This window comes from Callospermophilus lateralis, chromosome 4 (genome assembly GCF_048772815.1).
Source record: "Callospermophilus lateralis isolate mCalLat2 chromosome 4, mCalLat2.hap1, whole genome shotgun sequence".
Taxonomy (NCBI): domain Eukaryota; kingdom Metazoa; phylum Chordata; class Mammalia; order Rodentia; family Sciuridae; genus Callospermophilus; species Callospermophilus lateralis.
This window is the reverse complement of record NC_135308.1, coordinates 89,487,515-89,509,919: the sequence shown is the minus strand read 5'-3', so window position 1 is coordinate 89,509,919 and position 22,405 is coordinate 89,487,515. Positions and strand designations below refer to the sequence as shown.

The 22,405-nt window shown below is 31.1% G+C and overlaps 1 protein-coding gene across 11 annotated transcripts in view; it reads left to right on the top strand.

The window, feature by feature from the left end:
• C2cd5 (C2 calcium dependent domain containing 5) overlaps positions 1-22,405 on the top strand; it is a 95,437-nt gene that overhangs the window by 21,836 nt on the left and 51,196 nt on the right. For 5 of the 11 annotated variants that reach the window (XM_076854197.1, XM_076854196.1, XM_076854192.1 and 2 more), the window contains 5 exons: positions 159-357; positions 5,899-6,050; positions 11,054-11,139; positions 11,705-11,737; positions 17,314-17,422. In XM_076854197.1, coding sequence (XP_076710312.1) covers positions 159-357; positions 5,899-6,050; positions 11,054-11,139; positions 11,705-11,737; positions 17,314-17,422 — 579 coding nt within the window. Of the gene's footprint in view, positions 1-158; positions 358-5,898; positions 6,051-9,277; positions 9,470-11,053; positions 11,140-11,704; positions 11,738-17,313; positions 17,423-22,405 lie in introns of all 11 variants that reach the window. The other 6 variants (XM_076854198.1, XM_076854193.1, XM_076854195.1 and 3 more) reach the window with 2 other exon arrangements.

Sequence of the window (22,405 nt, the reverse complement as noted above, 5' to 3'; positions counted from 1 at the left end):
TAGGAAGTTAGACCAGATAATCTTTTAAGTTCCCATCAAGTTCTAAAATTCTATGATGTTTTTAAACTTGTTTTTTTGTCACTACCTTATCTAGCTTTATAGTATGTATTGTTGGGAAATGAAACAAAGCATGAGTTTTTTTCTTTCTTTTGTGGTAGGTGAACTACAAAGGAAGATTGGCTTAAAAGTACTTGAAATGAGAGGAAATGCAGTTGTTGGCTACTTACAGTGTTTTGATCTGGAGGGCGAGTCTGGGTTAGTGGTACGAGCCATAGGAACAGCGTGTACTCTGGATAAATTAAGTAGCCCAGCAGCATTCCTTCCTGCATGCAATTCTCCATCTAAAGAAATGAAGGAGTAAGTATGAATTAATGAAATTGTTCTTATGGAGATTTTTATCTCTTACCTATACATTTTCATTTGCTTTACAACTTTTTAGTAGCATCGTTTGATGTGTATTTCATTTTCTTCTGTGATTTTTCTTATCAGAGATGACTGTCAAACTTTAACTTAAAAATATTTACATAATCCTAGTATTTTATTTATAATATAAAATGTGAAGTAGTATAAACTTAAACTATTCTACATCTTTATTTTATTTTATTTTATTTTTTTAGAGAGAGAGAGAGAATTTTTTAATATTTATTTTTTAGTTTTTGGCGGACACAACATCTTTGTTTGTATGTGGTGCTGAGGATCGAACCCGGGCCGCACGCATGCCAGGCGAGCGCGCTACCGCTTGAGCCACATCCCCAGCTCCTATTCTACATCTTTAGACATTATGTATCTAAAACATAAAATGAATATTCATGCAATGTGTGGAATTTTATTTATTTTTTAGGGAATATTTGAAACCCTGAATTATAATGCAATTATGTTTGTTATTGGCAACATAGTATAGAGAGGAACAAGGATTGGCTTGTGCAGGAGTCTCAAACTCAAATGTCTACAGAGGCCAGGCAGTTTATTAAAATAAAATAATTGAATAGGAGTACTGGGGTCTGTGTAAGGCTGAAGTTGGCAAATCCTCCCTCTTTCTTTTCTTTCTGCTTCTTTGCTTCCTCCCTTCCCTCCACCCCTTGTCTTCCTCTACATTTCCTTGTCCTCCCCCAACTTTTGTTTTTGTGATGAGGGGGTCTCACTATGTTGCCTAGGCTGACCTTGAACTCCTGTACTCAAAGCTATCCTCTTGCCTTAGCCTCCTGAGGAGCTGGGATTATAGGTGCATTCCACTGTGCTTGGCTTGGCAAACTTTTCTTTTAAAGGAGAGATGCTAAATAGTTCAGGCAATGACAATAGAGTCTTTATCTTTATTTATCAGAAACAAAACAGAAAAACCCATGAGTTTGTCCATCCCCTATCTAAGAGGTTAGAATCATAAATTTTTATTTCTAGAAACTATGTGTGATAGTTCCTTTGGTTGGATTTGGTCTATGTGTCCTTATTTGTGTCAAAGGTAGAGATTCTAGTTTGGTGATGTTATATGTTGAACATCGATAATTAAAAAATTGGAAATCCAAAGTGCTCCAAAATTCAAATGTTTTTTAGTTTTGGCACTCAAATGTTTCAGATTTTGGAACATTTTGGATTTTGGATTTTCAGAATAGGATGCTCATTGAGTAAAGTCTGTAAATATTCAAAATCTGAAAAAAAATCTGAAATCTGAACTCTTGTTCTCAAGCATTTTGAATAAGTGATTTGAAAAAGGACTTTCCTGTCATAGTGATTAGGTTAGTAGGTTCTTTTGTGGGCCAGAGATACTAACACAGCAAGGAACAACTTGTAACTACAAAAACTTGTTTCATCCTAAATGCCAATAGTATTTTCATTGAGGAGCACTGATTTAGAGATATGTCTAGATTGAGGATTGGTAAACTTTTTTGATAAATGCCCCCATAGGACAGGTAAATAATTTTAGTTTTTGCTAGTGCAACTATATGACTCCACTGTTACAGCACCGTAGCAGTCATAGACAATATGCAAACTAATTGGTATGGCTGAGTTCCAGTAAAACTATATTTACAAAACAGATGGCAGGTGGATTTGGCTTGCAGGCTGGAATTTACTGACTCCTGTTCTTGATTGTCAGGGAGTCAGCATTCTGTAGTCAGAAAACTTAAACCATTTCCCAGTTCAGCCATATTTAAGGGAGGTTGAATGGAAAACAATCACAGTCTTGAAAAAGAGTGTTCTAAAATCTGACCCTTTTTAAAATGACATTTTATCTTAAGCATATTCTTTTTGGTTAGCCATTTCCTTTTTTCTGGCCTTTAGTCTTTTGGATTAAATTTTATTCATAAGAGGAAGCATGGAATTGCATAATTTTATTTGAAAACACATTGACAAGTGAAGTAGTTAAAAAAAATAAACTGAAGAGTGAAGTTGCTAAAATAGGTATGGAAGAACATGAACTGTCAGCTGCTAGAGGGAGAATCAGATTGCAGATGTAACTTTTTGAGGGATTTAGAATTTTCCCCCTTCTTTTCATAGCAAATTTAAGTGAAGACCTCCTTCTCTCCACTTGACACTCTCTAGTTTTACCTACACTGATTTAAGGGACTTGGCTTTTGCAGTGTGATATCTGAAGATCTTTTTCCACTCTGATATTTAGTGGAAAGAAAAAGCTGTATTATCTGTTGGTGTCTTAGGATGAGATATGAATAGCAGGGGAATATGTTTCACATGCTTTCAGGAAGAGATCCATTGAGGTAAACCTTCTGGGATTGTATAGATATTCTCCTCTTCTAATTTGTCGTAGCCATTTTCTTTAAATTATCAAACATTCACACAGTGAAGAATTTAAGTTGTTTTATTAGGATTTTCTGAACAGCATCTTACTACCTAGTTCATGTTATTTAGAAAAACCCTCTGTATTCAGGCAACTTTATTTGAGCCAGCTTCATTGTATTCTTGATAGTTTGAGTGCTATTTCCAAACTTATTTTATGTCTTGGCTGATTATAATTATTCTAGTATTTAATTATCATATAACATTGCTGAGTCTAGGTAGGAATTTGATAAAAGGTAGTGTAGATTGGATTTAATGGATTAAATGAATTACCTGAGTGAATTAGATATTATAATGTATAGAATGGACTTAATATTAGAAATACCATAGGTTGTTATTGTGAGGCAGCCTTTCATGCAAAGAGACTGATAGAGTCAGAACTCCAAGAATACATTATGGTATGCTTCAGTGTATTTGAATTATAATTTGATGTCATAATTTGAACATTTTAATGGTATGTTCTACTTCATGAGTTTTTTCCTTTTAGATGTTTAACATAATGCAAAATATAATACCCTTTTTCTTGCTGAACTCTTGGTGGTAAAAAGTGTTAAGTCTAATGTATCACTTTTCTAAAAATGCTTTCTAAGAGACTTCAGCCATAACTTTTCCTATGTACAGCTCTGATTCTTTGACTAGATTTTTTCAGTGTAAGAATTCTCGGATTTTTTTCATGCTTCCGCAACAAAATACAAAACAAAACAAACAAACAAAATCTCACTTAGTTGTTTCTATAAAAATTGATTGCCAATCAGGTGTTTGATTTTCATCAGTTATATAAAACACATTTTAAAATTTATATTAGCAACAAAAGCAGAAACACTTTTCCCATTGTAAATCAATAATCTTTTCAAAAGGTAGCCTGTGGAAGCTGGTAAAAACCTTTGTGGCCAGTAATGACAGCTCATGTTTGATCCTTGACAGATTATGATTGGTGGGATTTTTCCCTGAGCAGTTAGTACACTCATTAAGGAAAGGCCAGGAAAAGTGGAACTCTTGCCTGTTTTTAATTTGACTTCTAAAAAATAGGAGATATGATAGTTTATTTATATAGGTTTCTTCCCCCCGTTGTACAAAAACAAAGATATTGTACAGTGAAATAGTTGTTAACATGAAGTCCACGATTCTTTTTTATGTAATATACCTATTTACTACATTCAGTATAACTTTTTTAGCCAGATTCCTCTTGAGAAATTTAATTTTTTTTATATGAATTTACATTTATATATTTAATCTAAGTTTATTTCTATATACACAAAGATGTATTCTATTAGAGGATATAAGTTAGTATCTTACGAATTTCAATTCAGAATGTTGTTTATGTAGTATATTCAGTATGAGAACTAGACAACATTATTTACATTGCTTTATTAGTATGCTTGTAAAAGCAATGTCCCTTTGTTTTGTTTTGTGTTCAGTGTAGCCTGGTTATAAGCTATATATTTGATACGTTGAAATACTAGAATGTACATATCTATTTATGTACTAGAATGTGTATATTTATATTCATTCAGTTCACTCATTTCTCTTTATGTGTCACTTTTCACATTCTTAAATATTCTTGTCATGAGATTCTAGAGAGAAACAGTTGTTAGTTAAGCTTTCTTCATAGAAAAATATAAATATATTTGTGGTTTATATCTCAGTTTCAAAGGTAATATGAGAACTTTATATTTGACTTCTCATTTTTATGGGTGTTTCTTCCCATAAATATTGCATAGTAAGTTCCATTTTGATGAAATTAATATATTAAAGCAACTTGAAATCCAAATCTTAGTATTTTTTCTTATTTACAATCATAATTTATTAATCTGAACCTTTCAAACTACAACCATATCCTAACAAATTAATATTTAGATGTTCTTTTTGAATTTCATCTTATTTTTTTGCATGCGAGGGATTTAAAAATAAGTTCTCTCCTTGAACTAAAGCTCCTTCAAAATTATTTAACATAACTTTGCAATCTGTTGTATGTATTGTTTTCTTTTCTTCCACTTTGACCACAAATTCCCTCAGGTCTCCGCTGGTCCATCCTCCAAGCCTTGGATGCCGCTCGACTCACAACAGCCCAATTCACACTGCTACTGGCTCACGACTTACTCAGAACTTCTCTGTGTCTGTTCCCACTCTCATCTATACTGGTACGAGACTGCTCAGACTCCAGAGCTGGGGAGATGCAGGCCACGGGCAGAGTGGCTGCAGAGGCAGGCAGGCAGGTAGCGTAGGCAGGTACCACAAGTCTTTGCTTCTTCATTTTCTTACTGGAAGTCCAGCTGCAGTGAAGAACTTCTGAATTTAGTTGCCGCAGAGGCTCACACTCTATGGAAGTGAAAGTGTTCTTCCAGCTTCCAAAGTCTCTTCCACAGATCCTCTCAGAACCTTATCTTATATAAGTGTACTGTGAGTTTTGAGGAGAATCTCTCAAAATGTGTTTTGTGATTATTTCTGTAATTTTTTAGAAATGAAATTATTAATAAGATTCTAAATGAAATAGATACCAAACCTTCCAGTTTGCTCGTTTTCTTTATGTACTAAACCTGTTAACGGTAGGGTCTGTTTCATTCTGTGGAAGAGAGCTATTGGAAAACAGGTAAGCAAGTATTCTGCATTAAATGTGATGTTTCTGTGTAGCTATATTCATTTTCCTCTTTGATGTGTTTTTAGCTGTGGCACTCTTGATGCTATAGGATAAGGAAACATTTTTTTCTTTTGAAGATACCTGTGTGTGTGCAAATATGAAAACAATTATGAATATTTCCACACACCATTTGTAGCCATCATTTTTTCTTTTGTAACTTAAAAAATCATTTTAAAATATTTTGTCATTTTTTTAATTTCTCCTTTTAATATGTTTTAGCCCCTAAGTCTGTCATTTCATGCTTTTTTTGCTTTATCACTTGGCTTATTAACTGTTTCAATGCAGATAATATTTATCTGGAGAATGATGAATGGTTAAACAGCAATTGGTTGTCTTTGGCCTCATTCCCAGCTCCACATTTAAGAAATGACTGCTGGCCCTGCCCCAATACTTTCCTGGTGTTTGGATCATGCTGCCAACCGTCAAGCCCTTTGGCACATGATTACTTATTTTTTTCCACCTTCTTCTGGCAGGATTCCCTTCAATGAAGATCCCAATCCCAATACTCACTCATCAGGACCCTCAACCCCTCTGAAAAACCAAACTTATTCCTTTTCACCTTCCAAGTCCTACAGTCGACAGTCCTCTTCTTCTGACACAGATTTGAGTTTGACACCCAAAACTGGTAAGGCGCTTCCACCCACCTTTTGTTTTTTCTTTTTTTAAAAAAATTTGTTTCTGTTTCTTACTAGCTTTCCATCCAAATATTTCCTCTGTTTTTGGCATTTAAGTTAAAAAATAATGTGACTTGATTATTTTCAGTTATTACAATTAAAATATTAAGGTTTTTTTTTTTTTAGTTCAGAAATTATCTTGTTTAAAGATCAACATTTTGTTAATTTAATCAGAGTGTAGCCATAAAGTCCGAAATTCATTTTTGTGTGTAGACTTTTTCATTTCATACTCAGGAGGAATAACATCTTAAAGCATTTGAATAGAAAGTAACACTAGTGGCTTGCAATCAAACTTCTTGAAGTATTAGCATTTTTAAATTCATTGTTTGTGCCTCTCTGAATTTAATTCTGAGATTTGATTATAAAAATAATTTTCAGAACTGAAATGATTACATTGGAGTACATAGCTATTCATCTATTTATTAATTTGTTATTTAAAATGTTTGGGTTTGCTAGTTTTATTCTCTAGCTTAGAAAATGTTATTTTTAGTTATACTTGAATATTTCTCAATTTATTAAACTTATAATTTTTTCCCTCTCCTATTTGTATTTTTACGAGTAATCTTTGTGGGTTTTTATGCATATGTTTATGATAAAAAGTTCATACAGATTAAGTTAGTATCTTACTCCCTAAAATAGAATTAACTTATATAAAGCATTAAATTATTGTTATTTCTAAGGAAAATTAAAAATAAGTTAAAACATTTAACAGTTTATAATTTTTGTAAATAGTATTTTTGTCTGGCAGTTTTCCCATCAGATTGATTAAAGTATAGTTCTTATTTCTATTACTTTTAAACTTACCATCTTTAATAGACTTACTTTTGTGTTAGAAAAGAAATTTATAAAATGATTCCAGATTTTGTGAAAACAATGAAAAGAAAGCTAATTCCAAACCAGTGCTACTTATAGAGAAAGGACTTTTTTTTTTTTTAAAGCTCATAGCTTTAATTTCTATTTTTTATAAATGTCATTAAAACATAAAGATAATTATAGACTTACTTCTTTTGATAATAACTTTATTTTTACATATACATTAAGCTCTTCATTTTCCTGAGTTCCACCTCTGAATTCAACCAACCATAGATTGAAAATATTTGAAAAAATAATTGGATCTATGCTAAACATGTACAGATTTAAAAATTGTCATTTTTCTCTAAGCAATATTCTAACAGCTATTTACATTACATTGCATTAGGTATTATAAAGTAATCAAAGATGATTTAAAATGCATAGTATGTACACAGGCTATATTCAAATACGATTGCATTTTATGTAAGGGACTGGAGCATTTGTGGATTTTGGTATTGGGTGTGGTGGTGGTGCTTATCCTGGATCAGTCTGTTGCAGAGCTAAGAGATGACTGACTTTAATTATGAACAAACATCTAAAAATAAGATAGTATTTGATTGTAATGGATGCTTTGGAATGTGGCATTTTAACCATATTTATGCTATGAAATTTGAATCACTCAAAGTACAGTAAAAAATGTTTTTTAAATAAAGAATAGGAGAGTTTGGCCTTCATATTCATGACAATCAGAATTAGACAGACTTAGGATAGTATTTAAAGGATACTTTTTTGAAGCTTTTTTTCACTAACTTTGTATTCCAGGCCACTTTTCAATACTCTTATCTATTATTTTCCTTTGCCATACCACATAAAGTTTTGAGAGTATTTCCTTGGCTTTTTGTTTCTAAAGTCTGTGCCTACTAAAGTAGATTGTTAATATATAAATCAGTTGAACCACACTTCTCTTAACTGATAGGCAATTAACAGTATTAGCAATGACAACCTTTTTGTATTATTAGTACTTAAAAATTTATTTACAAATGAAGTATTAATTTTCATGTGTAAGCTTGCTCTACTAAATACAGTTTGTTTGCCCATAAATATTTACTACCTCAATAACTTATTTATAAAATATTAGCAATTTTTAGTTTTTTGGCCTTAGCATGAGCCCTTAGATATCTGAATAGTTCTGAGGAGCATTCCTGTTTCTCATAGAGAAGTAATTTGGTAAAATTAAAATTGTTTTAAAATTCCTAGAACTATAATTCAGCATGTTTGTCATGCTTTTCTGCCTTCTAATTTATCCATATGTAGAATAAGTATCTTGAGAAATATTGGAATGAGATAATCTGATTATAATTGATTTATCATTACTAACTGGGCAGACAAAAGTAGAACAAAAGTAATAAAGCTTAGATAGAAAAAGTTGTTTTTTGTTGTTGTTTATAATTAATGCTCTTGTTTGTTTTTTTCTGGTAGGTCTCCTCTTTTTTTAAAAAAATTAACTATTTCTGTAAATTTTAACTTATGATATTTTATGAGGCTTTATTTTTTTCCCCAAGTAGTCAACTAATAAGAGTGGGATTTTCAAATGCTAGTGTTAGAATACTAATTCGACACCTGACTTGAACTAAATTTTTCCTTTTTAATCAGGTAGCTAGCTATGTATAGTTTCTGTGATCCAGAGGTTATCGGACCCTGTTGAGGCTCAAATATCTGTACTTCACACAGTACTGTGATCAGATTAAAGTGTGAACAATTTTAGAGAAAAAAGAAAAAAGTATTAATATATCTCAAAGCTGGACAGAAGAAAGTTGGTATTTATTTTAGATTAATAATGACAATTGCCTACACCTAATGTGGTGCCATTTGATTTGTTTTTTAAAGTAGATATTCAATTCAAATACCCACAGTGCTATCTTTTATTTTAGCTAGTAAAATTTAAAAATACTGTACTTTACCACTTTAAATAAGTGTTTATAGTTGAAGCAACAAGTTTCAGGCTTTAACACTTTGAAATGTGGTACATTTTAACCCTTTGAATTCATAAACAAGAAAAGGGTAGGTAATTTAAATATTTTGAAGAAGTCAGTTAAAAGTAAGACAAAAATGATTAAAATGGCATTAAATCCTCAGTCATTAAAATTTTTTTTAAAGAATGTAGAGTTTGAAAGGTTTTCATTAAGTTTTAGAATATACCTTTTATTTGTATTATATTGGATAGACAGTTTTGCTAGTGACTTTTCATATGCTTAGTATATCTTGTCTATACATTTTAAAATTCATTTTTACTGTTATGTTTGCTGCTTCATCATTGCTTTCCTTATCCTGCGTTTCCTGATCATCTTCTGAATCTGCATCTTTTCTCTGCTACTTTCCTCCACAGCACCTTACCCACAGGGACCTAGGATTTACCTGTGTCCCAGCTCCCCCTCTCTCTCTTGTGGTTCCCTTCATCTTAAAAAGTCCTGTCTCCTCCTCTCGGAATCTAGCCTTACCCCTCATCATTCTAGCCTTGTCAGCCCAGTTCTGAGGAAAAGTGTTTCTTTCAGTGAAGAGCTGTTCCTGGCTGCTTCTGGTAGGATCACATTATGTCAGCTTTTTAATCCCTTTACTTTAAATCAGTTTTGAAAAAGTTTAATTATTTCATACTATAAAGAATTATTGCATATTTTTACAGGATGTATTTCTATTATTTTTTTACTGATAAAGAGTTGAACAATTAGATTTATCATAGGATATAATTGAGCATTACTTGATGGATAATTATGAATATTTGGTAAATTATTTTATACATTAAAAAAAGTTTATGTCTAATGACATAGATCTGGCTGTTCACAATAATTATTTAAGTTCTTAGTACTAGCATTTCTGTTTTAGATGCTTTACTTTCTTCCCTACATACCAATTCTGTTCACGTTGGACCTGTATCATCTCATTGCTAAACCATGTGGTTACATTAGTAAATTATTCTGTTTGAATCAGTTTAAGTCTCATTTTGGTGATATTCTTTAATTATCCATTTTTTTCTGATCATTGCATTAATCAAATTATTCTATATTTTTTGATGTTTTCCTTGTCACTACAATTTACATTTTATTTTATGGCTTTTAATATGCTTCATATAAAGATCTTAGTTTAATTTCTGTTTAGCGTTGTATAGTCTCTTAAAAATGTTTAGGTTAATCTAAGAAAATTGAATTTACTTTTTACCTTTAAAGAACAGAATGGGACTATACACATGCTAATCTTTGTTTCCTTATCCAAGAACAGCTAAAAATGTAAAATTAAATTAGCTCCTTTTTAAGTTTTTGTAGTAAATTTGAAGGTATGCATTTTCAGTTTGAAATGGGTGGGATGAATTCCAATCTGTAGAATCCTGGGTTCTCACCCATCTCCTGCTTTCATGGATCATAGTTTATCCAGTGGTTCTTTCAAGACAATAAAATAAGATAGGAAAAGAAATTTAAAATTAAGTTTTAAAAAATACAGATACGAGCTTGGGAAATATAATTCTTACATCCATAATTATGTACATTTGTAATGTGTCTATTACATTTCTGTGACTTTGAGTTTGTTTTTTTTCCCCAAAAAATTTCTTTTTGTTTTTTTGAATGAATGTTGACATATATCAAAATAATACCATTTTATATGATGTTATGTTTAGAAATGGGAAGTTATCAGAAAATAAATATACTAAATTTAAAAATTACCTAGATTTCATGCTCTTTAGAGAATTTTGGGATATTTTTAGTGATCTCAGCGTTTTTCTTTTCTGTATTTATTCTTAGTCAAACGCTTAATATTTCTCTGTTTTTTTTTTAGTGTTCTTAAATTGTTAGCATAATAATAATTATCATTTTGATGATTTTTATTTTATTTGTACAAGTATTTATCATCTTTAACATAATTTCTTTTCATAATTCTTAAAACACATTGAGTCTAAAGCTAACCATGATCAGAACTTTGACATCTTGCTTCCAAAGAAAATTTTGCTAGTCTATTAGAGTAAAACATATGCTTTAGTTGCCATCTTGAATACTTTAAATGTGTGGATCATTTTATATTTTGACTCATGAGATTTATGAAGTTGAATGCAATTATACTTTCTGTTTCTATAGTTGGATTTTTTGGTTGTTATTTATGTGCTAATGTTCTGTAGGAATGGGCAGTGGTAGTGCTGGAAAAGAAGGGGGGCCATTTAAAGCTCTTTTAAGACAACAGACACAGTCAGCATTGGAGCAGAGGGTAAGATTTACCAGATATTCTTATTCTTACACTGTTAATATGAATTTATGATCTTATGCTTCTGTGTACATATTTACTTTCCAAAACCAAACTGTTTTTGGTCATATCTGAAAATATTATAGTTTTGAAATCCAACTTGTGTATGAATATTTACTTTTGACTTGGAGTAATTCTGTAACTATTTTATGTTTTCCTCTAATTATTTATTAGAAATATTTTAAAGAAATATCCATTGAATACTGAAGTCATTTTTAATTTTGTCATTAAAATTATAAAGAAATAACATTTTTGAAGAAACAATATATCAGTAGCATTTATTAAAAACAATTCTTTAGTAATATTTTTACTTAACAAAATTATTTTTTATCACTGGTCAATCTCTGAGAGATAAGAAATGTATATTTTCTACATAATTTTACAGATTAATATAGTGTTTCATTAATATAATACATCTATTTTGATTGTTATGTTTAATGTTTACTTGCATTGGTTGAGTGGGAAAATGAGTAGTTATAGTTTTTGGATGATTTTTCTCTCTCTCTTTTTTATAAACTTCATTGCTAAGGGAGGATCGCCTCATAGGTTCTGTAGAAGGCGGGTATGTTTCCAAACGTGTGAGAGCCTATTTCTTGTATTAGAAGCTTTTCCAGTTTTAATCTCAGTCATTTAAGTTTCGTTTAAGCTTTTAACAAATGTTGCCAGCTTTTTTCTTTTCCATAATGCAACTTTTTTTTTTTTTAATTTAATAGCTCCATTAGGCTCATGTTCTTTTTTTGTACTAATACAGTGCATGATTTTATGTGTTATGTCAATTATTTTAAGACACAATTTCATAGCTTTTATTATGTTTGATTTGGAAGCTATAAACATTTATAGAATTTTCTTTATTATATTTTATGCCAACATTTGGGAGAAATAAAGGTGAAGCATAGTAAATAACTTGTGAAAGAATGCGTTTTATAAAACAAAAGTTTTATTTTTTTCCTACACTTTGACTGTTGAGAACAATGTTTTTCAGATTCTCTTATTACAATAATAAGAGATATTTTTCTAGGCTATTTTTCCTCATACTGAAGGTATCCATGTGTGCACAGTTTACCTTTTAGACAAGGACAGGAACGACAGAGCTGAATTGAGCAGACCCATACAATGAGCTGTATCCAGTTCTTTGCTTTATACCCCGTTGAGCAGCACCTTTCAGCCACTCTCACATCTCAGAAGCAAACCACCTGCTACCACCAAAAGGTTCATCCATACATTTAAATCACATGTTAAAACCAAAAAAAGCAAAACACTAAAACATGGAAGAGAAGCAGGTCATTTTTTAGACCAGAATATACTTATGTCTGCCTCTTCCTGTTTTTGTGTTCTCTACAGAGTCCTTCATATTGGTATATGATTTCTTGTAATCAAATTACCATTCTAGAATTCACATCAACAGAAAAACTTAGGTTGCCTTAAATTTGGATATAATGAATTTTGTCTGTATCATATTCCTTGTCCATTTTCACTTGAAGGGGAAAAATTAATGAAAATCATTTTGGATTTAATTAGCATGAATCTCTTTTTAAATGTGCTTTTAAACATTCTTAGAATCTTGGCACATTAACACATTGGGCATACATTACTGAACAATCTTCATGTAATTAAAAGGAAAGGTGTTGAGAACTCTAGTTTTCATTTATGACTTTGTAAAAGCTGGGTGTGTAACTGCTGTGGTAGTACATCTATATCATTTGTTATGCAGTGGTACTTAAGTTTACGAGACTACTTCTCTGCCCTTTATGAATAATAAATAACAAAACTTCATGGTTGTTGACTTTACTTTTCACCTGTGCTGCCATCAGTATAGTTTTTGGCTTTTGCAGTTTTGGGGATCAAACCCAGAGCTTCGTATAGAATGGCTTTTGTTTTGGGAAAAATTTGTACAGAAGTATGAAGAATCTTCCCACGTGTCTTATATGATTTTGAATATTGTTTTTTAAAAATACTCATTTCTATTTTTCGCTAAATCTCTGTTTTAAATTTTATTTAAAGAGGTACTTCATTGCCCAACCTCATTTAATGGGTTAATTTATTTAAAAATAAAAATATTGTTTTCTTATACAAACATTAAGAGATCTTGGCAATAGATGCCAGGTTATTGGGAGATGAAAAATTAAAGTAAAAGTTTTATTTATATTTAAGTTGAGGGAAAAAAAAACCAAGTTACTTTTTAGGTTCTGGGGTGTGTATTTTTCTATAGTATAAAAACCTAGTTAACTTAGTATTTCCCAAATATATTTTATCATGGAATCTTCTTCTAAAATACCTATTCATGGGGAACATACTTTGAGAAACATTGATATAAAACACTGTCTTCTGGTGATTAGTAATCTTTTTTTTTTAATATTTATTTTTTAGTTGTAGTTGGATACAATACCTTTATTTTACTTATTTATTTTTTTGTGGTGCTGAGGATCGAACCCAGGGTTTTGCCCATTTTAGGCAAGTGCTCTACTACTGAGTCACAACCCCAGCCCCTGATTTATAATCTTTTAAAAGTAGGTTAAAATTGTACAATAAATTATTGTAGGATTCTGGCATGGAGTTTTATATCTAGAAAAATTCTCTTGGTAATAAAAAGAGTATATGATTTTAAAAACTATTTGGATATCTTTTTGAAAAATTCCATTTAAATCTTTTGAAAATAATCATGTTTTATTGATTTTTCAACCAGCCTATCTTTAATCATACACTGTTAAATATTTTTATGCTTCATACATATGGCTTATGCCAAATCATCAAGTAAAATCCATGTCGGGACCACAGGGAAAGATCCTTTAAATATAAAGACTTCTAGAGAAAATATTTTCTGTGATTGCTAAAATTCACATTTAGGCTTTGAAAGCAGGGTGTGCTTGGCTCATTTAAGGAAACTGTCCTTTCAGTGGAAGAAAAAAATCTATAAATTTGTTGAGTGGAATGAATAAACTATAGATTCAAATCAAGTCTTTCACTCAATGTTTTAACCAGAAATAACAGGGGAACCAGATGATGAGGTTTGTTGTTCAGAAACAGTATATCAATCAAAGGTCCTCATGACCTCAGTTTTTCATCTAAACCTGGAAACAATAGACCCTTCTCTCAGGGAATGGGAGAGATTATAAAGCATAGTTTTGACATCCTTCCCAATGAGGAAGTGTAAATGTGCAACAGCAGTCTGTGCTGATGTAATGGAGATGATAGGTACTTAGAGTAACTTTTCTAATTAGAGAATAGTCTGAAGATGGACTTTTGATTAACTGACTTAAATTTTTTTTTTTTTTTTAGTTGTAGATGGACACAATACCTTTATTTTGTTTATTTTTGTGTGGTGCCGAGGATTGAACTCAGTGCCTCATACGTGCTAGGCGAGTGCTCTACCTGTTAGCCACAACTCCAGCCTCAACAGTGACATTTTTGCTTCCAGTAGGTTAAGTTCTATATTTTAAGGTGAATTGGTTTGCTGATTGAGTGACACATGTTAGAGCTTAAGTTGGCAGTGAGCCCTCATGTTTTGGAGGGCAGCCACTACTACTATCCTTCTGCTCTAGAGTGTTGCTTTCCCTCTCATTCCTTTATCTAATCTCCCAAAATTTGGGAAGAAGACTAAAAAGTCCTGAATAGAGAAATCATTTAAGTTCATACTTTTAGTACTTATCTAAAATCTTATATGCATATGTTTTCCAATGTGTGTAAATTTACCTAATTTACTTTTTAGCTTTAGAAGAAAGCAGTTTTCTATTTAGTTTCAAAAAAATTATTTTCAGTGTCTGTCATTTAGATATGTAAAAGACTTAAGTATAAAGATTAAGTGTAAAGTATTTTTTTTTTTGTTCTTTGGGACCATCACATACCTCATGTATTTTGAGGTACCTTTAGAATCTAAATTTTCCTAATTGGGGGAGGGGGTGGTGCACAGAGAGGGGACAAACCTAAAGACCCAACTTATTATAGAAAATACTAACATTTTTAATAACATAAGCTCACCTATACATGTCATTTAAAACTTACATTAATGAGCTGGCATCATAGCTCATTGGGCTAGGGTTGTGGCTCAGTGGTTGAGTGCTCGCCTAACATTTATGAGGCACTGGGTTTGATCTTCAGCACCACATAAAAATAAAATAAAGATATTGGGTGTCCACCGACAACTAATATATATATAAACTTTAAAAAATTGATGATGATGATGTGTATTCCAATTAAATAGTTTATGATATATTCAAGTGATATATGCCCCCTCTATCCTCTTTCCTTCTTTCCCTCTGTTATTTGGACCAAACCTAAGCAATTCCATAACCTTGTTTTTTACTCTTCTCTTACATAAGGTTGTCTTTTCTTGCTCCTCCTCTTCTTCTTTTTTTTTTTTTTAATTTATTTCTTACATACATGACAATAGTGGAATGTATTACTTGTTGTTCTTATATTAATAATTTCCTCTAAATTTTGACCAACTTTTAAAAAAATATATACACATATACATTTTTTATACTTTACTTTCATGGATTACTGATGTGTGCAGGACTGTTTGCCTTTATGTTAAATGATTCCGGATTGCTATGTTTTGTGAATTATGCTTTTGTGAGTTTGTATTCTCTATGCTTTTAAGCAGCCAGTCAGAAATCTTGCTGCTTTTTTACGTGCCTGCTTGTAGCAGTATTTTGTATCTTTTTCTGTCCCTGCTTTTATTTTTTGTATTTAATCTGCCATGGTCTAGAAAATAATATAAATTTTAGAATTATACATTCCTAACATATATAACTATGTAACTACTATATATAACAGTGAATACCATCTGTGAAGAGATCGCCTATGAATAAAACGCATGAACTTTAATACTTGCAGCTCTGATAGTTCTTTTGACTATTAAGAGCTTTGTTTTGCATATTTCCAGATCTGTTACATTCAAAATAGTTGAGGCTACTGGTAAGTGACTTTTGGTTGAGGGAGCTACATTCATCTATTTTCTAGCCAGACAGGTCAGATAACAAATTCCCATTACTTGCCTCCATTTTGTATAATGTGAAGGGGGCCTGTATGTTTGAGCAGCCAACTAATTCCTGGGTGTAATTTCTTTCCTTTCCTTTCTTTGGTACTGGGGATTAAACCCAGGGGTACCTTATCACTGAGCTACATCCCCAGTCCTTTGTATTTTTTGTTTTGAGATAGGGTTTCTCTAAATAGCTGAGAGTCTCATTATGTTGCCCAGACTGGCCTCTAATTTGCAACCCTTTCTCAGCCTCCAGAGTTGCTGGGATTATAGGCATGTACACTGCACCTGCTCTGGGTACTTGCCTATAAATGTTCTTTCCCTACTTTTTCATTTCTCTTTTGAGTTTTTTCTCCTTGTCTCTCAAGTTGAGAGGTTTTCTGTCCTTAAGAGAAAAGGGGAGAATAAAGTTTGGAAGACCTTGTAGAATGGTATTGCCTCCTTAACTCTTACTACATATTTTTACTACATATTCTCCATACCTCTGCTTTTTGCCCTTCCCCCTACCCCTGCTTATGGTGCTAGGGATCAGACCCAGGACCTCACACGGTCCAGGCAAGTACTTGTTCCACCACCGAGCCACAATGTCAGTCCTCCTCTTTTCTTAATATATGTTTAAGTACTCGCAGTTGTTACTGCTGCTGACAGAGTGAGGATAGTAAATATTTCCACACTGTGATGCTTTGCACACCTTGACTTGGAATTTGTTTTTTTTCCTTTCTCATTCCTCTTAATCCACACTGCTCATCCTCTTACTCCCCCTCCATTCATCCCACTTTCTTTCAGGTCTCTTTCCCCAAGCCTTTGGAATCCTTACCAGTATCTTATATTGTGGATGTGCTTGAGAGGGCAGGAAATAGATAATGGAATAGAGGGGTTGGCTTATTCTCTCATCTCATTGTAAAATTGTACTAGAGTAGGAAATGTGCTTTCCAGATGTCTCATGTTTGAACTCTTAAAAACATTTTTTCACAATGAGATTTGATAAAAAAGGGTCTTTGGAGTCTGTCTAATATTGTATATGTGGAAAATTTTAATTACAAAATTTTTATAATGTATAATGGATAGCTTTTTATTTTCATGTATAGAATGTATTTAATAAACAAATTTTTTATACTTCACACGTGGACAGTTATATTTTTTCCCTTTCTTTCTACTAGGAATTTCCATTTTTTACCCTGACTGCATTTCCTCCTGGATTCCTTGTGCACGTTGGAGGTGTTGTTAGTGCACGTTCTGTGAAGCTTTTGGATCGTATCCACAATCCTGGTATGTTCTTGCTTTTACTGCTTTCCTTTATTTAAATTCTGTTTATTAAAACTGATTTTTATGTTTTATGAACCAAATCTATCTGAAAAGAAAAAATGAAAAGAAAGTATAAACTGGCACATGTTACTTTAAAATATTTGTAGTAATCTTCATTAAAAAATGATCAAACTCAGTAAAAATATATGTTAGTTACTTTTCTATGGAAAACAAGCACATCTTGATTTATTTTTGGCTAAGGAAATTCCTAGATGATTTTTGAATCAGCAATTTTCTTTGACAGGGGAAGATAGAAAATTTTTACAATTTGACCATTATGGTCATTAATTTAAGATGTTAATTCTTTTTACTAGCAATACGTTTTTATCATTAATTACTTTGTTTCTAAAAAGAGGTATCCTTTTAAATAGTGAATATTGTGTACAGTATCTAAAAATTAAAAAGAACAAGAACAAACTAATATTTGGTTTTTTGGTTTCTTTTTTTGTAGCTATTTGTTCTATGTAAATGAACAAATGAGAATAGTAGCTCACTTTAAAACATGGGACCATAATTATAAAAGAAGATAGTCATCAAAGCCCCAGTAATTTCAGGCCCTTAGATTAGAAATACTCTGGTCATTTTTCTAAATCTAAAATAAGCATGACAAATGGTAGGAACTTTACATATGGAATGTATTTTTGCATCTCTCATTATCTAGATGCTCAATCATTTGCTCAAGTCACTAATTTTGATGACATATCTTAAACCTGAAGTTATATTAGTATTCTTATTTGGCATCTGTACATACATATTTTTGAAAGTTTTAATTTGTCACTCTGGGAAGTAATATCTTTGTGATGCTTATACTGAGAACTATGAAAAAAAGTAGAATCCTTTAAAATTATTGGGTGGAAAACATTGCAGATAATGATTTTGAGGATTTATAGCATTACCATTCTTTCAGCTTTTTCAATATTTAATCCATGTTGTGTGCTTTCATTTTGTGTGAGTTAATTTCAGAGAGAATGCAATTATTCAGGACCCTGAATACAATTCAGAGAAGAAGTGCAGCTGGGTCTACTTAATTCAGAAGCTTAGCAAATACGTCTTTAAGCACCAGTGTTTTTTTTTTCTTCTTTGGTTTATTTTTTCCCCTTTTCTTATTTTTTTTGGTTAATTTAAGAACTTTTCTTCTTTGTAGTATTTGTGTATTCTTTGTTTCTTAAAGAAAAATTAAGACTAATGCCACTTTATGGTAGTAAGATATTGGGGACTGTCAAGTTCTATATCTTTGTGTTTAGGACTTTGAATTTTTTGGAAAGTTTAAGGAAATACTAGCTAAGGTACGTGACATTAATTGGGTGACACAATACTAGTCACTTATATTTCTATGGACTTTTGACTCCAATATTTTAATAGATGGTGTCTACTAATGAGATTCCAAAAACAGCTTCAAGGTTATTTTCAATCATTGGCAATATCTTCTAAAATGAAAACATTTTTATTTTATTTTGTTGCTTCCATGTACTCTGAATAAATGGTAGAGTCTGGGAGAACAAAGGTTACTTTAATAAACCTACATGTAGAGGTGTGTTTTAAATGCCACTTATTTATTTATTTTTTTTAAACAAAAGACGGTTTTTTTTGGGGGGGTTACCATACCTGGCAATTTATTATAGCTTTGTTACAACTGTAAGAATCTAGGTCCAGTGAAGAACATGAGAATCCTGTTATAGAATTTTTTTTTTGTCGTAATTAGCAGTCACTAGTTTCCTCCTTTCTCCCCACTTTCAGAATAGTTTTTCAGTTCAGGTATAGAAATTCTTCAGTTATTAATGGACTATTCCCAAAAGACTATGGGCATATACATATAAATGCTTTCAATGGTGTATGAGTTACATTTTCATTTTTTTCCTTTTAGTTAAATACATGTCAGTTATATATTCTAATGATTTCAATAGTATCTTACTTTGATTTAAAATATCATTCATTGGATTGTTTTATGTATGTATTATACACTAAAAAGGAACATTTACTTAAGATCATTTGTTAATCTCTAAACTGCTTAAATTTTTTTTTATGAAAAAATGTTAATTTGTTGAGAAAATTAAACTCTGGATTAGCATCTACTATAATGACGATGTAGTAATTTTGTAACACTAAGTCATTCTGCTAATAGAAACTTGGGTAGTGATATACATGTGTCAATGTTGAAAATACTGTTTTCACCCTCAAGTTAATCTTTTAGCTATTTTTTGACTAGTGAATATTGGAAATTTTTATTTCATTCTCAGTATACAAGGAAAAAAATAATATTTTAGAAGCACTACCACCTACCAAACTCTTTGGATTATTTGGCGATTTTCTGTTTTTGAACTTTCTTCTTTGCTAACTATTAAGTAAACAGGAGCATAAAGGTGAAGAATGGGGTGGTTTAAAAAAAATCAAGGTAATTAACTTAAACAATTAGACTAGTTAATGTTAGTTTACTATATCATGCTTCTTCTTTCCTTTCTATTTCTACTTCTTATTAACTCTGCTGTCTGTCTTTCCAGTTCCTGTCGAGTGGTATTGTCAATTGTGTTTTTGTTTATAGTTTTTTTTGTTTTATCCTACTATTCTCCACCTAAAACTGATCTACTAATTTGCTGTTTTGAACTCAGCCTTTGTCGGAATTATGGGTAACACAAGATCTTACAAACTACTAGACTGGAATAGTTTCAATTCAGGTATTTTAATGGTCATTCAGTACTACATATGCTGACAAAAATTATGGCAGCTCAGTGAAGTTTTTAGAAGTGTTCTAGATTAAATAGGTTTAATATCAATTCAGTTACAAAGATACATTCTGCAATACATATGTAATAACTTGTAATTTCCATGGGAATGCAGATATAAAAATGTGTTAACTAAAATGAATTAATTAAAACCATAGAAATACCATAAATTATGAATGACTTTTCTTTTGTGACTAACTTTCAAATGAGAATTAAATTATATATTTTGGACAATTTTCATATCAGGGAGATGATACAGGCATTAATTTTACGATTAAGCAAATATTTGTTAAGTAATAACTATATATGACTAATTTGATAAATCTTTTAAAAGGTAGACTTAAACTGCATATTTAGATATGAATGGAATATACTTAGTGTTTTCTAAAGTTCTAAAAAATGTAATTGTTAGCATTTTTATTTATAATTCTAGAACTGTTTCAAAATTTGGCAATTCAAGAGCAGATTTCTTTGGAGATTAACAGCTTCTATAACATTTCCTCCTTCTCCTTCCATATGAGAATATAATTTTTCTTTTTGAGCCATTTAAATATTGATATAGTTTATAGCTTTTCAAGAAATCAAACTAAGAGAACTTTACAGCTGATGATGTGGTTTAGAGTCAGAACCAGTCAATTCTTTTTGAAAAAAGCATATTCTTTTACTAATATAAACATCTAAACTTTATATTACTATCTTAGAATTAAATTTAATTATAGAACTATTTTAATTCTGTATCAAAGCTGATATTTTGCCTAAAGAAAAATTTCAGTTCTTTGGGTCCAAAAGTATATCTTACAGAAAATCAGAAACACCAAAGGGCTCAGTATTTTAGATAATATCCCATAATCTTTTCAATATTATAAACCTTTTGAGTTTGTAGGAGTCCAAGAGATAAACTCTAATGTAAGTAATGCATGTTTGACTCTGAAGCAAGTCATATTCATCATGTAGATTTATCATAATTCAATCTGCTAAACAATCTGATTAGATCCAACCTTTACAGTAAGTAGACTGGTGTCAATTGGTAAATCTTTAGGGAAATTGCCTGTATTTTCTATTCATGTTTTTATCATCATGCTGTCATTGATTTTAATTAAAATTACCATTTTTAGTGTAGTATTCTATAATTAACTTTTAATGAGAAACTTAGAAATGTCTTGTTGGATTTATTTCATAGAAGCTATACATTTTAAAAATATGGTCAGTTTAGTACAGTGGGTAGAGAACAAGGTTGTGTTTAAAAAATACATTTAGTGCATTGATCTTTAATAGTTTAAGGAAGGTCAAAGGTGTTCAGGGTGAGATATATATTGGTCAGATGATAGAACAGTCTTAAAAAGTGGAAAAGGCAAAATTAAATCTTATAGACATGGGGACATTATTTCATGTAAGCAGAATTACAGAGTTTGACAAAGAGAAACATGGTTGAGGAAGGAATATATCTTGCCATCATTTAAAATAATGCCAGGTGAGAAGTATATGAAGAAAAAATCTAGATATATTAATGAATGTTAAAAGAACATACCAATGATATTTTCAGTTAGTTGTTCTCATCTCATTGATGAGGCATTAGGATTTGCCTGTAATAGCTGGTACATCTTCATAAATAAGGTTGGTTTTGATATTAGTTCAGGAAAAAGCACTTGATAATTCTGAAGAAAATATGATGTTTTTGGTAAATATATATTCAAATCATTTATGTATCCTATGTAATTTGGGACTGTTTAGCTGTTGCTGTTTTATATTACAATAGAAAATCAAAATTGAACTTGTTAGTTAGAAAAGTAATTGTTAGTATTGTTTTTGTTATTGCTAGAATTGTTCCTTCATACTGAATTTCCAGGATTCTCTGACATCAAGTATCATGCGATACATTGTAGCCTTCCAAGAGAAAGGAAAAAGAAATGATACTACATTAAGTATACTTATTAATTATTAGACATTCTCATTTCAGAAACATTAAAATGTAGAAAGATATAGGAAAGCATGTTATGCCACACAATACTGTTTCATAAATATGGTAGATATGTCACATAAGCATATACAGTCATGCACTGCATAATAAATTTTTGGCCGTATATGATGGTGGTCCATAAATATATTATTGCCCAATTGATGATGTAGCTTAGTTGTGTAAGTACATGTAGTGATGTTTGTACAATGATAAAAATCCATCAAGGCATTTCTCAGAACATATGTATCCTTATTTTTGAGTGACATATGA